Genomic DNA, 15,907 nt, shown 5'->3' on the forward strand with positions numbered 1-15,907 from the left:
TTTTGTGAAGCGGACTTATAAAGCCGTCTAGGACGGTCTTCATCGTCTGATAGAGCTCTTACCGGCGGACGAGGGGCCAGGCGCGCGGGCGACGGACGCGGCGAGCGCGGGTCGCACGTGCACTGCGCGCCGAGAGCACTCGTCACGGCTCGCTGCAACCGCGGAGTTCGCGGGCAGCCCGGGCTCCGCGGCCGCCAACATTCGCAACTTTCATTTCCGCAGGACTCGCACACGACAGCCGCCTTGCGCTCCAATTTGCCCCGTTTGACGGTAGAGCTGTCTCGTCTCACGTCAGATTCGGTCGAAGCCTTCACGATATCATCTCTAGAGACCGTACGATCGCGATGAGACTCGCCTGCGGGCCGGAGCGACGAATTTTTTATCCACGGATCGAGCGCGGCACGGGTCACGGGTCGAGAACGACCACCGGCGCTTTTAAGATCGACCTCGCTCATCTTCCGCCACGGATTGCCGAGAACGGTGACCGCATCGCTGGCTCCGCGGTCCCGGAGGCGCGGTCGCGTGTCCGCACTCGTGTCGTCGTCGGCGCGACGGTCGAGCGCCCGCTGCGACGCGTCCGGCGAGGAGCGCTCGCTGCGCACGGCTCGCGGGAGCGGCGCTAGGGGTGCGAGGGGCGCGAGGGGCGCGAGGGGCGCGAGGGGCGGGTGCGAGGGGGAGGGCGCGGGCGAGGCGGCGGCAGAGGGCGCGGCGGACGCGCGCGGCCGCTCGGAGTGCGAGCGCGCGCGCGGCGCCAGCGCTCGACTGGCGGGCGTCACGTCACTGAGCGAGCGCAGGTGGATGCGGCGGCGGACACACGCGGGCGAGTCTGTATCCGTTACGTTTATGCTGATATTGTGAACTGCGGGTTTAGGACTTTTGGTTTCTTTAGATCCGATATCGTTATTGTCTATTTTTTTATCAATTTCTCTATAATTATGCGGACTGACGGAGCCGTTTGCATTCGTTGAATTTTTATTGGGGCCGGCCCGACTAGGCCCGGCCCCCGCTAGCTAGAGGAGTCTTTCTGTCGCTGAACTTGACGTACCAGAGCTTAATGTTGAAGCAGGATTTTGGTCTTCACCTGTGAAAAAACAAATTGTCATTTCTACTAGTATTATAAAGTGAATACAAAATCTATGAAAAGGAAAATTTTCGGGTAAAATACGCACGTGGAAAAACATTGGTACCTTGAGTTGTCTGGCCCGTGGCCGGCAGTCTTTGTCAGTTGAGCAACTCTACTGAAACGAAACGTTTCAATCTTTCTAAATATTGATTGAAAAGCTCGACATCATTGTGTCCTGCGCCCTGAAAAATGAGATTTCAATTATTTAGTGTGGGATATATTTCTTGTATATATTAGTAAAACATTTAAGTAATTACTTGCAAATAACAAGCTTCCAAAATCATTTCATCCACACTAAATATTTCAAGGCAATATAAATATTGTAAATAAGTTATAGTCACCTTCAATTACTTTTCTACAATTAATCAATAATAATGATCTTTTTTATATAATGAATTGAAAAAATGCAATAATATACTAATTCACATAACATTAATTTATAAATGTATTAATATGCTGGGTCAACCTCAGCATACCTAGTTTGTCCCCCCATCTAAGGCTGATTGATACAGTTGATATATGTGATTTTTTTATAATTTTTTAATAATTGAACATAATTTAGAAAAAAAAAAATCCAACTTGTTTCTAATTTTGTGTTAAAAAGCATAAAATATGAACTAATTTAAAATTTCATCTAATTTAAAATATTATAAATTTATAATCCTACCTCAACCCATAATGGTTCAACAGCTCTCGGGCAGCGCTCATATATGGCTAAACCGTGGGAGAAGTCAATCACTTCATCTTCAGTTCCATGAATAACAAGGACTGGAGATGTGACCTTGGGAATTTTGTCGATACTGAAAAATATAAAAAATAAGAATAAAAGTTTTTAGAAATATGAATTTAAAATAAAGGTTGACCTTGCAATTTTGAATATATCATATACTTAATGTGATACGCATATAACTAATTTGAAAAAAATCTAAACAGAGAAATTTTAAGATTTCCATCAACTAATCGGTTATACATAATACAACAATAAATAAAATGACATTTTTTTTGGGTCAGGTGTCCCTGATGGACTGACAAACTGACTTTTAGACAATCCCTATGAGGCTGGCATAGTCACTCAAGTGTACTAGACCTTCAACAAAAATTTGATTAAAAAAAAACAAATAAAAAACATGTTGGACAAGGGTCAATGCAAAAGGAAACTACACTGTGCCAATTCCAAAAATAATGAAATAAAAGCAAGGAAAATGAGAATGAACATGATATACTGATAGAAATAGAGACAATTTCTATATGATTATTTCAGTTCTTATAAAAATTCATACATCAAAATATCTAGGTATAAATAAAAGTATAAAATTTTAGGATATAATTATTTGATTAGCTAGTCTACCTACATTATATCTGGTTTTATGACTGAACTATGTAAGTACTTAGTACATACTTATTCATACAAGCTCCAGTAATCAACTATGTAGTGAAAGTGTAACAGTTGAAGTAATGCAGTTGAAAACACTATGCATGTTTGTGTATTATATCACCAAGTTTTTTATGTGCATAAATCATTACATATACTAAATGAAAAGTTCAAATAAATATTGTTAAAAAATATCTCTTGAAATATTGTGCATCTATAAGGAGGAAATCAATTTAAATTTATTATAACATTTATTGTATATGTAATACACCTCCACCTCAAATAATGAGACAAAACCAATAAACTACTTTAAACATAATATTTATGTATTATCAATATTTTATCACCTCTATTCACATTATAATTGAAAGTTGATATCAATATTAGGTATCATATAAATAAAATACAACAATATATAATTGTTAAGGATCAATGATCTGTTGACATGATTAACTTTATAAGACAGACTACACTGATTTGAATCTATTTATCATTAAAAATACTTATGTAAATATAGACAAGTCAAGTCTTACATTTACCAAAACCAAATTTATTATTCACATAAAATGTGTGAGACATTAAGTCTCTTAACAATACCCAAGGGATATTTTATAACTCTATCTATTCTAGGACATTAACATACCAACAAAAAAATATGAAATAACAGATTGCCAAGTAATTTTTCAATCAATCTGTGGTAAGAGAATAAGAAACAAATTTAGTAAATAAAATAACAAAATATAATTTTCTTACCTACTTATTAAAAACAATCAAATTATATGACATTGTTGATCAAAGTGAGGGTCCTATTAATAAGATAAGGTATCTAGCTAGAATACAAAACATTGATAAAAATTTAATGTTGTGTACATAATGTGATAATGAAAGATAAATAAATATAATAACTTTAATACTTAATCGAAGCCACTGATTCACACATTGACTTATATAACAAACAAGAAACTACTTTGACCAGAATTTTGATCACATAACTTTTCGAGTATCTTACATGTTTCCATTATTCTATATGGAAATCATATATCAAGAGTTTTAATATTGTTATGTATACTTATATTAGTAATATATAATTATATAACAGGAATATACTTTTAATGAATAGTCCTAAGGAATTATGTCTTATATTAGAAATATATAGTAAATACATTGTAAATTTACTATAAAATCCAATAGAACTTACCTTGGAAAAGCATCAAAGAACCATGTCCTTTTAGTATTTGGAAAAGCTACACGCATGCCGGACATGAGAGGCGAATGCAAAACAACTGCTCCCACTTCATACCGTGCAGCGAGGTCTACAGTAGGCACTGTTCCAATGCTTTGTCCATATAATATTATGTTCTCTGGACTGATGCCATAGCGTGTCCGCAAAGCCTGCCACGCAGCATCTATATCCGCATATAAATTCTTTTCAGAAGGCTTTCCACCACTTACACCATACCCAGAATAGTCATAGCTGAATATATTACAGTTAATTCTAGTACCTAACCCTAAGTAAAAACTACTCATTTGCCCAAGATCTACGGCGTTTCCATGAGAGAATAATATTGTGAAGCGCGCGTTGGGGCTGCAGCGAACAAAGAGACAAGCTATTCTGTTGCCTCTAGTTGTCCTCGAGTAGAAGCCTTCGATGTTTTCTTTCTCTCTTTCTGAGTATTGCCATTCTGCTCGTTCAGTCAGTGTTAAAGAGAATTTTGATCCAGTTTCATCAGGTGTGAATGCATACGTGGGTTCTGGAGGCAGGAAAGCCAGCTTAGCCGCAATTTTTCCTGGGCATGGCGGACAACAAAATAAGCAACACAGTTCACTAAAACTTAACCCGTTCATGGTTAAAATATGTGTGTATTCATGAGAAAAATAACTGAACACAACCCATTACAGAACCACAACTCACAAATTACTGGTCATGGAGAAAATAAAAGAATTTTACAAAACTGACAGTTCGACAACAATTCATTCAGCCATGACGGCTATTTAGTTAAGTAGGGTTTCCGATTTTGATTCGATTTAAAAAGTAATCGAATATTTATGATTTGAAGTTTGATATTTTAGATTATCAAAATTAAAAATCAGTACTAAAATAAACAAATTGAAATAGATCGGTCTCTTTCTATACCTATATACTGTTTAATGTATGAATTCCTACACTAAAAGTTACATAATTGTTAATTTCCCTGTGCAATTTTCTTTCTTTTATCAATATTTTTAAAACCATTTCATTTTTATCAAAATCTAAACTATAATTATAAAAAGTAAGGATTTATTTGTCATCTAATAACATTTTAGATTATATACTTAGATTACAATTATATATTATTTTGAAAAATTCTATTTACCCATGTGAAATCGGATTCTTAATTTACAAAATATTGATATTTCATCTAAGTTTGAAGACAGTCTGAGAAGCGGGAGAGAGAAACACCAGACTACAGGTATCCAAGCAATCGACTTTGTACAAAAGTCGATTGCTTGGGTACCTCTGTCCCATTTGTGTTTCTACCGTGAAGCAGTTGTGTTTACATGGCTGTGTTACGGTTTGAAGGGTGGGATATGGCGTGAATTTACAGGGTACAAAAGAATAGCACCCGAGTCCTCAGGAATGGCAACGCATGGGGAGTAGCATGGGCGAAACACTCTACTCTCTACTCTGTTATGTCCATGGTACTGCACGTCTATAGGCGATGGTTACCACTTTCTATCAAGTCGGCCGTCAGCTTGTTTGCCGTTCTAAATGATATAAAAAAAACAATGCCAATACCTTTACTTATATGTAATTTTATGTGTTAGCGTTCTTTTGCGGAAGTACGGAGATGTAAGATAAAATTAATATTTTGTTAATCTTACTGAATTACGCCATTTTTTTTAATATGTACCTACCTTTATCTAAGAAATGATTAAGCTTAATTTAAAAATTTCGAAATGGTAATACAGTTTCCTGAATGTCAGATGTCATTAGAGAAAGAATACCTACAAGGTCAACGACAATAGGAAAATCGTTGGAATACCATTATTGTATAAAACTATGTCACTAAAACGTGGCTAATCATGGCAGATCATGATCATTTTGAATTGCTATGATAGTTGGAGTCATAGCGCTGTATCAGAAATAACATTTTACTATAAATAAATTTTGTAAAAAAAAATACAATATTGTCACCCGCCCCATCTAGTGTTGAAAGTTCGTGTTCAAGTTTACAAGAATCTCGAATGACTGTATCTTTGTTAACAGATTTTTCTTGAGACATGGATAGTTACGCTTTAATTGTATATTTTACAGTTTATATAATTTGCATATTTGTCATTTGCGATTCTTTTTCTCTGTATCTATTCCCAAGCAGAAATCTTCGATTTATTTTCTTCATATGTAACTAATTTTTTTTTATTAATTTGAGTATGTACTTAACAGGACCTTTATCACAATATATATTTTTCTTTACAGTTTCCATTGTTATTATAAACTTTGCTAAACTTCAATATATCTATGGTTTTCAAAATGTTTCAGTATATATGTATTTTTTGTAACTTCAGTGATTCAGTTTTATAGCAAAAAAACTAGTTTTGTTACGATCAACGTATGAAAACACTGCCATTCTTAAATATTTCCATTTTTTTTTTCCAGATGGAGACATTGCACAAAAGTCGTCTATATGAGTGTCTCAAATTAGATAAATAACTGTAGAGTAATAGATTTATATAGTAATTTAATTACGTATTTATTACGTATTACGTAATTGTAACTTAAATATATATGATATATCCTTTAACAATATAAAGGTTGTAAGCCTCTTAGTAATAAATAGAAAAGAAGCACAAGTTCACTTAGTTCATTTAATTTACATATCATACTATTAAATCATATATTTACTTATTTTACTTTGTATTTGATATATAACAAATAACATAAATACCCAACTTCTTTTAATCTATTGACACTTATTTAACTATAGTTTTTTTAGGACTTCCATCAACAATAATTGTGATACCTATATTTTATATAATGACCATGTGGTTTACTATACTTATTCACTCTTGCTACGTTGCTCCGCTCTGTTCAACGGTTGGAGAAGAAGTGCCTCCCCACCCAAATAACAATCTTTTATATCTACACGGCCGAATTGGAGTAAACAAGTCAGCAAAACCACGTGTTCTTACAAATTCATTACTTTTTATTTAAATATCATGATAATAAATAATTATAAAATCAATTAAAATATAAATTAGTGTTTTATATACATTACAAGAATAATTTATTACAAAATATGGTATAATAACAATTTTAATATTATTATTATTATATATTCTTTATTGCACTAAAACATACAGTAACAACAATAAGTTAATAACAATTTTATTATATTTAAAGTTGTTATGCTAATTTTTGTTAATAAATGTAGGTACATATTTTGACAAGATGTTTAAGAACTTTAATATAATTTCAAATAAATATCTAACAAGTGCATATGTGCCATTCGTCTTTCTGGCATGAAACAGTTGTGTTTGTATGGCTATGTTTTGGTTTGAAGGGAGAATTTATGGGGAATGTTGTTGAAATTACATGGTACAGGCATAAGAGCTTAGTCTTCAAAAATAGCAACGTATGTTGGGTATCACCGGCGACACAATATACCATGTGATGCCCATGGTACTGTTTATATCTACAGGCGATTGTCACTTTCCATTACGTAGGCCATTGGCCTGTTTTAAGGAAAATTCAATGAAATTGTCCACATTTCTTGTAAGATTTAAAAATGTTATTTTATAGAATAGCTAGATTTTTTTATGGTAACTGTCGATATATTAGATAGAGGTATATATACATAGTGGTATAACACTACATACATTCATTTATTCTTGTTTTTTGTAGTTTTGTTGTGTTACTTCGAAAAGGTAACATGCATTTAATTTTTTTTTTCTAGGTATCGTTGATAAAAAGTCGCTGCTTACTTTTACTTGCTCTGTGATACATTTATATGTACCTTAACTAGCAGTTCATGTATCGGAATGATTTTGTTATTCAAATAATTAATAATTACTGTTTTTTTTTTATTTTACTACATAATTAGTAACATATTAATTGTCGTAATCAAATGATTTTGCTAATTAGTTATTTCGTTTAAACTATTAATAATGAAAACTAAATCCTTTCCCTGTATCCACTAGTTTGCCAATAGATGATAATGGATGACGAACAAAAAAATTTATTACTATAAATTTACTTCGATAAATGTAAAAAGTCGCTACTTTTTACTAAATACAAAAACAAAAAAAAAAAAAGAATATTCAAGCGATCGAATCAACTTGGTTACTTTCATATTGACTCATGAACAATTATTAATTAATGATTTTAGCTATTAGTAGAAACGTACAGCGAATGGAATTTGTTGTAGATGTTCTATTGGTTATGTACTCTTGGTTGTCAAATGAAATATTAGTCGGATGAAAATTAGATGCGGATGAAATTTGTAGTAGAATCAATAAATTGAAGGATTCGAAAATTTCGAATATCATTTGAATTATCCGAATGAATTGACTAATCGAATAATTAATAGTCGGATATAGAATAGTAAAGTCGCACATCGCTAATATCAATAACTGATATTACTTATCGCTTAATATTTTATGTTCATGCAAGTTACCTACTTAATTTAAGTCAAATATTATCTTTAACTAAGTTGTTATACAGACGAAGTAATAAAAAAACAAGTTCCATTTAATTTAGCAATGTCTAACACTAAGAAAAAAGCGCTTTTTATTTGTTTGGGTAAGTACATAAAGTTTTTAAGTATTATTTATTTATTACTAGTTTTTGCTCAAAACTTCGGGTCATACTCGTGAATTTTGGAAGTAACCTCTTCTAAATGGCATATCATGTTAAATCTACATACATACCTACACGGGATTTTAAATTAGACTACAAATGCAAATAGCGCATTCAATTTGATGCAATAGTTTTTTTTTAATATCGCAACAAACGCAGACATACCAACAAATATTCTAAAACATTGTTTCATCTTGTGTGTATTTTTCTTTTTCTTTTAGGGAATATTTGTCGATCTCCAATAGCAGAAGGAGTGTTCCAAAAAACTGTTAATGATTTAAATTTGGGTGATGAATGGGAAATTGATAGTGCTGCAATAGGAGGCTGGCATGTTGGAAACCCTCCAGATTGGAGAGCTTTGGATACCTTAAAAAAACACAATGTTCCATATAACAATCATGCGAGACAAGTGAGTACTTAGGCAAGTGTTTTATATACCTACAACCACAACAATTGTGATTTCTAAATTATGTTTTATTTCAATAATACCCAGTGTACAGCTAGTGCTAGAATTTTGTCACTGTCATTGGACAATAAATCAATAATAAGTAAGAAACAACAAATTGAACACAAAACCAATAAACTAATTATGTAAATGTGAAAACATTTATACTTTTGTAAGTAAACTTATATATATGTTATTACATATTTATATAATCTTGGTATTACCCATTCCACTTTCTGTTAGGAAGGTGGTAAGTTTGGAAAATATAGTTTATACTGTAAATATTATTTTAATAGTCTTCTTAACACAATAATATGTATTTTTTAGATAACAGCAGCAGATTTTAACTATTATGATTATATATTTGGCATGGATGAGGCAAATATGAAGGATCTCAATAAGAGAGCACCAAAGGATAGTAAGGCAAAACTACTGCTGTTTGGAGATTTTGATCCACAGGGTGATCGTATTATTAGAGATCCTTATTATGTAAGTATTTATATATTTGTTTAATTAATGTAAATATTGAAACTTTGAAAAGCAGTTCATTGCACATCTTCTAAAACGGCTGTATTAATTTGGCTAATTGTTATTGAATGTACATAATACTATAAGAGTAAAAAAAATAACCAAAATATAATGAATAAATAAAACTAAAAGAACAATAAAAATGAAATTATCTGGGTAGGGGTGACACTCATGTACTTTGTTAATGTAATGTACCAATGGCAATAAAATGTATCTTATTTCCTTTTACTTAAATAGGCTTGTTACAAATTTATACTCTTTTAATAAATTACTTTGTTATATAAAAATAATGAAAAATAATCTGTTATCATATTGAAAAAAACAGAAAAAGATTCAAAAGCAGCAACCTCGTGTAGACAAATGTAAAGTCAACCTCCTACCAGTAGAAGTAATATGATGCACACAATCCAATTATAGATCATATGGATAAATTTGAATAATATGCAGTTTATAACTAATGGTTATCCTCCTTAAAAAGTTTTAAATTTACAGTCTTTTTTATTATTTTTAAACTCCATACCAAAAATTAGACAATGATAACTATATTAAAAAAGTGTAAAAAAGCCCTACTATTGTTTTAATAATTTCTAAGTAAACAAATCATTAATGTTGGTTTTATGTTGGTAAAATAAAAAAAGCACCCATCTTGTATCTATCTAGTTTATAATTAAACATACTTTCCAAGTGGCGCATGACTGCGCTAACTCAAATTAAAGGGAGGGAAAGCAATTGTTAGCAATGGAGTTTGACAGCCCCATTGCTAGCAATATGGCTTATTAGGTCGATCTCCACGTGGTTCCCCCTGGAAACCATTGTGAACAATTCTTGTTGAATTTGTCACAATGGGCTAACTGACCTACTTCATCATCACCCATCATCCTTCACTGGTGCCCCACCGGTGTATACCGATAGCGCGGGTGGGGTTACCATTCCATTATCATCCATTAAAAAAAAACTCGAATTAAAGGAATTTGTCCCAAGCTATGAACAGTGTATAATTATTGAATTGGCAGGAGTGTCACTTCTACCTAATCTTTATTCTTCTGATAAGGCTCAGTATTTAATCGACAATCAATACAAACCATGAGTCTGCTTAGAGTATGAACCAGAGATTCAAACATATCTTATGAAGATCTACAAATGAGCATTTTGACGCATGACGGGGATTTCTTGAAATTCCCAAAGATGGGTTTCCTATAGTTGAACTATTGATAGATCTTGACAAATTAGATCCGAATTTTTAGCCCATTGTTTTCTCAGTGTTGTAATTTCTTACAATAGTTCGTATCTATAATAAGTTTACTACTGTCATGCTTTGGAGGAAATAATAAAGAGTATTTATTTATAAATCAAAGCTAATGGCAATATACATTTTGGGTAAAGTACTAGAATTGTGTAAAAAAAATTGACTTAGGGAAATTTGAATTGTTTTTTTTTGTACCCTTGGTTAAGGATTAATTATTTTTATTTTCAGGATAGTGATTCCAAAGGTTTTGAAAAATGTTATGAACAATCAGTGAGGTGTTCTAAAGGATTCTTAGAACATATTCAAAAGGAAGAAAAATAACTTGCAGAAATATATAGAAATGTAAATTAATTGTAATAATTATATTGTATTAGTACATACTTACTACAAGTAATTTACATTTCTATATTTTACAATAGTAAAAAATTGGTATTAATAAATACTAATTAATTATTATTATTACAAGAAGACATAATTTAAATTGTTAAATAAATTATATTATTAATACATGAATAATTTCATTTTAGTTCTATCTTAAAAAAAAAAAGTATATATACCTCTCTTCACTTTAGTTGGCAACTCCTCGAAAGGAAACACCCACTGAGCTGACTGTCTTTTAGTTTTGGGATCATAACAGTAAATCCAGCTTTCGTCTCCCGTAATTATGTCAAACACAGAATTTGAGTCACCTCCGTTAAATCTTTCATGTATTTCATGACACTAATCAATACGACGGAGTTTTTGATCCTCGGTCAAATTATGAGGTTGGATAACTGGGCACAAAGCTTCCTGACCGCCAAATGTTCATGGAGGATTTTGTGCACTTGACTCATACTAATCCCTATGCTTGCCCGAATCTGCTGATAGGTCACTCTTTTGTCAGTCTATCATACGCCGCACAACACTGATGTTATCTTTAGTTATCGCCGTAGAAGGCCGTCCCTCACGCACATCATCGGTAAGATTAGTGCGACCACGTTTAAATTCATTAAACCAGTTGTAAACAGTGGCATGAGACGGGGCTTCATCTTGAAAGGCCAATCGTAGTTTATCATAACTTTCCTGTTGGCTTAGATGACATCGAAACTCATAAAAAATCATTGCACGAAAATTTTCTCGTGTTAAGTTCATGATAACGTTACACAGACTATTTTCAATTTGCCGCCAAACCGTAAAACAAATGACAAACGAATAAATTATATACTCAATATTATTCGTAAAAAGTTCCATTTTCAAAATTTTTACAATTTTTTTTATTATATTGCTTTCAAGTAGCCAGTTCTAAAAATTTTCAGTGTATCCCTCGTAACTTTGAATTTCTGCATTCAATTATCCTTATGAACAACATATTGTTTGTACGGTTTATTCTTTTGTAACTAAAATTTCCCCTATAACCTTAGCTATAATTCCCCGTATCTTGTAGATTTGTGAGATATTTGGTATGTAATATCAGATAATACATTTGATAAATACCAGTTTGTAATTGGACACCTATTCTACATTTAGCCTATCATTTATCACATTACTAGCTACTACTATTACTAACCACATTAATCCCATTGCTACCAGGTCGACCTCCTCACAGTTCTCTCTGGAAACTATCATGGTTAATTCCTGATAAATTCATTATGATGGGCTAACTGGCCTGTTTTCATTCTCATCTATCACCCTTCACTGGTGCTCCGCCAGCGTATCCCGTTAGCGTAGGCGGGGTTACCATACCATTTTCACCCATTACAAAAAAAGTAGACAGTCTTCATGGAGTTACCTCACTTTTTTGAAGGCTTGTGAATATTGGAAGACATTTTTTTTTACTTCTTTATATTTCAGGATTATATGTGAGCAGTCAATTCTTCAGCATTACAATAGCTGTAGTGCAGAAGGTTGTCTATGACCCTTATAGTGTATGTGTATTTAAGAGGCAATGGCTCGTTATTATACCTTGAAATTAATTCAAGGCTTTTCCTGTCTAAATTTGGCATGGCCAATTCTTATTGTTTGTAATGAGTTACTGTGTTCATATTTGATTTTGTATGTCAGTGCCTCTCTGAAAAATCTATGTTGTTATGGTCATTTATATTAAATTGGGCTGTCAACAGTCATATATATAAGTATAGATATTGTTAAGAATGTTTATATTTTTTTTATATAAGCAGCAAACAGTATATTTGGCTATACACAGAATACCAATTATTCTGCAGAGTTCTTGGCCATATTCATAATTTGTTATAACTTACATGCTCTCTAATTTGTATCCATAAAATAATTTTGAATGTATCAAAAATTTGAATATATCACCCAAGTTTTTGAAAATGTTGAACATTCTGAATAAAAAGCCATGATTTTATGTATAAAATAATATTTATCAAATATAGGTACATAAGTAAATAACACAACAAAATTATATTAATAAAATACATTGGCTAAAACTAGTGTAAACAATTTTGTATCTTATCAAGATACCAATAATAGATATTACAATGACACGTATAATAGCTTATAAAAAAACTTTGGATAAGAAGCACCTTTGTGTTTTGCAGGTACTTATATGTGATATTTTGTCGTTTCAAATATTTCAAGCACCTTCAAATATATCTAAAATTACATTTTAGTTATGAAGTTTATCTTGAACATATCATTGCTTATTATCTATTTTAAATTCAAAATAAAATTTCTTATTAATATTGTCTTTTGATGTATAATTCTCAATACTGTCACAAACATATACATCCACTAAACACGTTTTATAGTATTTGTAATTTGATTGCATGTCTTTATATATTAGAAAATTTAATAACCAAAGAAATGTTTCGTCAGAGTTGACTGTTTCAACGCATTTTAAACAATATAAGTCCTCTTCACTCAGTACTACCTTGGCGACCAAAGCTTTTTCACCTGGTTTAAGTCCTTTAGTTTGTTTATAAACTGTATCTTCATTTAAATTTGAATACAGAGTGTTCCCATTCCACTTTTTCACTGATTGTTTGTCTTTGGATCTGCTCAACCATGGAAATTTTATGGGTTCAAAACGACCATCCATTTTATATGCAGGTACTTCTGGTATTTCATGGTAATTATCTAAAACAATATAAAATATAAATATGGGACAGTGTAAAATTGTAATATAGTATAATTACCTACATAATGAAGAGGCACTTAAGTTGATGACAAATAACGTACAAAAAGAAATTATATAATAGGAATGGAATATGTTGCCCATTAATTAGAAAGTGGAAAATTACACAAAAAACACGACCATACTGGAATAAGGGAGTACTTATTATATCAGTCATGCTATAATATTGTTTCATACCTTTTAGTGATACTATTACTTTTTTTTCTTTCTAATTAAAAGATAAGTTCAAGAGGTAAGTTTATTATTACTACTATGTTTACTGTTATTCTACCTACCTTTGTTGGTATATCATATATAACCCAAAATTAGAAAAAGGAGACTTGATTTTTTAATGTTTTTGTTGTGAATATACTCTAAAAAAAATCACCAATTTTAAAAATTCTTTCATCCATATATATTAAGGATATAATATCACAGTCACAGATAACAAAGCAATACATTATTTTTTTCTCAATACTTTTGCCATAGTCAATGCAATATCACTAAGTAAACTTTATATTGCTTAGATACTTTATTAATAATTATAAATGCCATACAATTACACCAATTGCCTGGTTTTTCAGCTAGGATACCCTGTGTTATGAGGAATCAGGCCATGAACATTGGAGACGATCTAAAACACCCAGACTGGAGCCAATTTAGAAAAGTTCATTTTCTAAATTGACTTGATTGAGAATCAAACACTTGGACTCTTAATCTTAAGCAAAACAAAGTGCCTACCATAACGCCACGGAGATAGTATTTTATATTTATAGATGATGTAAGAAGTATATCTATTTGTCCAAATTAAATAAAATTTGTGCTAAAATTAATGATAAATATGAAATGAAGCAAATAGGTACCTATTAAGGAATTGTGCAATATTTGTATATACTTAATAGTTTTTGTCTAATTACTAATGTTATTTAAGAAAGTAGGTAACTTAATTAGTTCCCATTATAAAGGGAAGTTATTTATAATTAGACTTGCTATAAAGATATAAAATATTTAACAATGACTTAATTAGTAAAAATTATGTACAATGACTTACTTGGCAATTCATCGTCACTGTCCAACATTTCTTGTAACGTTTTGATATGTTGCATTTTCATAATTACAATTTTGAAAAGCTTCTCTTGCTTATTATACAAAGATACTTTGAAGAGTTTTTGGACCAAGAGTGAGAAAAAAAGCAGGTATATAGGTAGTAGCCGCAGTATTATTTTTTCCAAAATAATAAAGTTACTTTAATCACTAGTCTTTTTGATTTATTTTTCTAATCTAGATACTGTTATCTTGTGTGTATTGCGTGCAAAACAAACAACGTTGCCAGATACGATTTTTTATTTTTTCCAAATTTCAAATTTTTTTTATAAATTCATATTGGGACTGATTCTGCGAAGCCATTTCTCTAAAGTACCTCTTAACATACTATTAAATGAACCATCATGAACTAAATTTATAATAATCGTGACTAAAAATTTAGTTCGTATTGTCTCTTAGAATATCTTTATTTGACTGTGATATTACATTTTTAATTTTAGAGATAGGTTTTCAGAAATGGTCCCTTAGAGTCAACCCCACTATTTTCTACTCTATTAAATTTTAAATTCATCCGTTTCACTTCGATCCAGGGTTGCTACATAGATGCGAATTTTGATTTTTGGGCAAACGTCAAACATTTTTTCTTCAGATAGATACGAATTTCAATACAAATCAACCCAATCACAAAGTTTTTGTATATTTCCCATTATCTTTCTTTTGTTCTGTGATATGGAAAATAAGGGCATCGTACTACTTACTTCCTACTATAACGCCATATTATGTGAATCTAGACGCTGTTAATAAGTGATAAGTTTTCAAGAATGTCACCAACAATTATATTTTCTACTAGCGGCTCGTCCTGGTTTCGCACGGGTGGACATTTTTATATTTTAAAAAATGGCCATTAAGGCTGCACACGCGACGGAAGCTTAAAAATGGAGTAACTTCTCCCGTTTTTCCAACATTTCCTTTCACTGCTGATGATGTGTGTGTGATGAAAAGTATACTATAACTTGCCCAGGAGTATGAAGAATGATTGTACCAAGTTTCGTTAAAATCCGTCGAGTAACAGTTTTTGTTTCTATAATAAACATATAGACAGACGAAAATTCTACTAAAATTGCATTTTCAGAAATATATATACAGAATTGACCTCTCTGCAGATTTATTATAAGTATATAGATATATAATATTAAGC

General features: G+C 31.9%; 3 protein-coding genes across 4 annotated transcripts; 1 reads left to right on the forward strand and 2 right to left on the reverse strand.

The window, feature by feature from the left end:
* Positions 1-942: 942 nt before the first annotated feature.
* Positions 943-4,491, reverse strand: LOC113518455 (alpha/beta hydrolase domain-containing protein 17B). 2 transcript variants are annotated; one of them, XR_003402282.3, is made up of 4 exons: positions 3,694-4,491; positions 1,791-1,923; positions 1,170-1,305; positions 943-1,081 (listed from the first exon to the last, which is right to left on the reverse strand). XR_003402282.3 is itself a non-coding variant. In XM_026903387.3 (4 exons), the coding sequence occupies exons 1-3, from the start codon at positions 4,338-4,340 to the stop codon at positions 1,222-1,224; spliced, it is 864 nt and encodes a 287-aa protein (XP_026759188.1). In that variant the 5' UTR covers positions 4,341-4,491; the 3' UTR covers positions 943-1,081; positions 1,188-1,221. The 2 variants fall into 2 exon arrangements, 1 of the variants encoding a protein (XP_026759188.1); XM_026903387.3 differs by having other exon boundaries at positions 1,188-1,305.
* Positions 4,492-7,990: 3,499 nt separating this feature from the next.
* On the forward strand, positions 7,991-11,057 carry LOC113518341 (low molecular weight phosphotyrosine protein phosphatase-like). The gene is made up of 4 exons (XM_026903216.2): positions 7,991-8,274; positions 8,553-8,740; positions 9,104-9,265; positions 10,779-11,057. Exons 1-4 carry the CDS (start codon positions 8,235-8,237, stop codon positions 10,869-10,871), a joined length of 483 nt encoding a protein of 160 aa, XP_026759017.1. The 5' UTR covers positions 7,991-8,234; the 3' UTR covers positions 10,872-11,057.
* A 1,835-nt stretch (positions 11,058-12,892) lies between these two features.
* Positions 12,893-14,977, reverse strand: LOC113518307 (uncharacterized). The gene is made up of 2 exons (XM_026903167.3): positions 14,717-14,977; positions 12,893-13,628 (listed from the first exon to the last, which is right to left on the reverse strand). Exons 1-2 carry the CDS (start codon positions 14,775-14,777, stop codon positions 13,186-13,188), a joined length of 504 nt encoding a protein of 167 aa, XP_026758968.2. The 5' UTR covers positions 14,778-14,977; the 3' UTR covers positions 12,893-13,185.
* Between the last annotated feature and the right edge of the window lie 930 nt (positions 14,978-15,907).

Source organism: Galleria mellonella, unplaced genomic scaffold, assembly GCF_026898425.1.
Source record: "Galleria mellonella isolate WM207_F2 unplaced genomic scaffold, CSIRO_AGI_GalMel_v1 utg132, whole genome shotgun sequence".
NCBI lineage: Eukaryota > Metazoa > Arthropoda > Insecta > Lepidoptera > Pyralidae > Galleria > Galleria mellonella.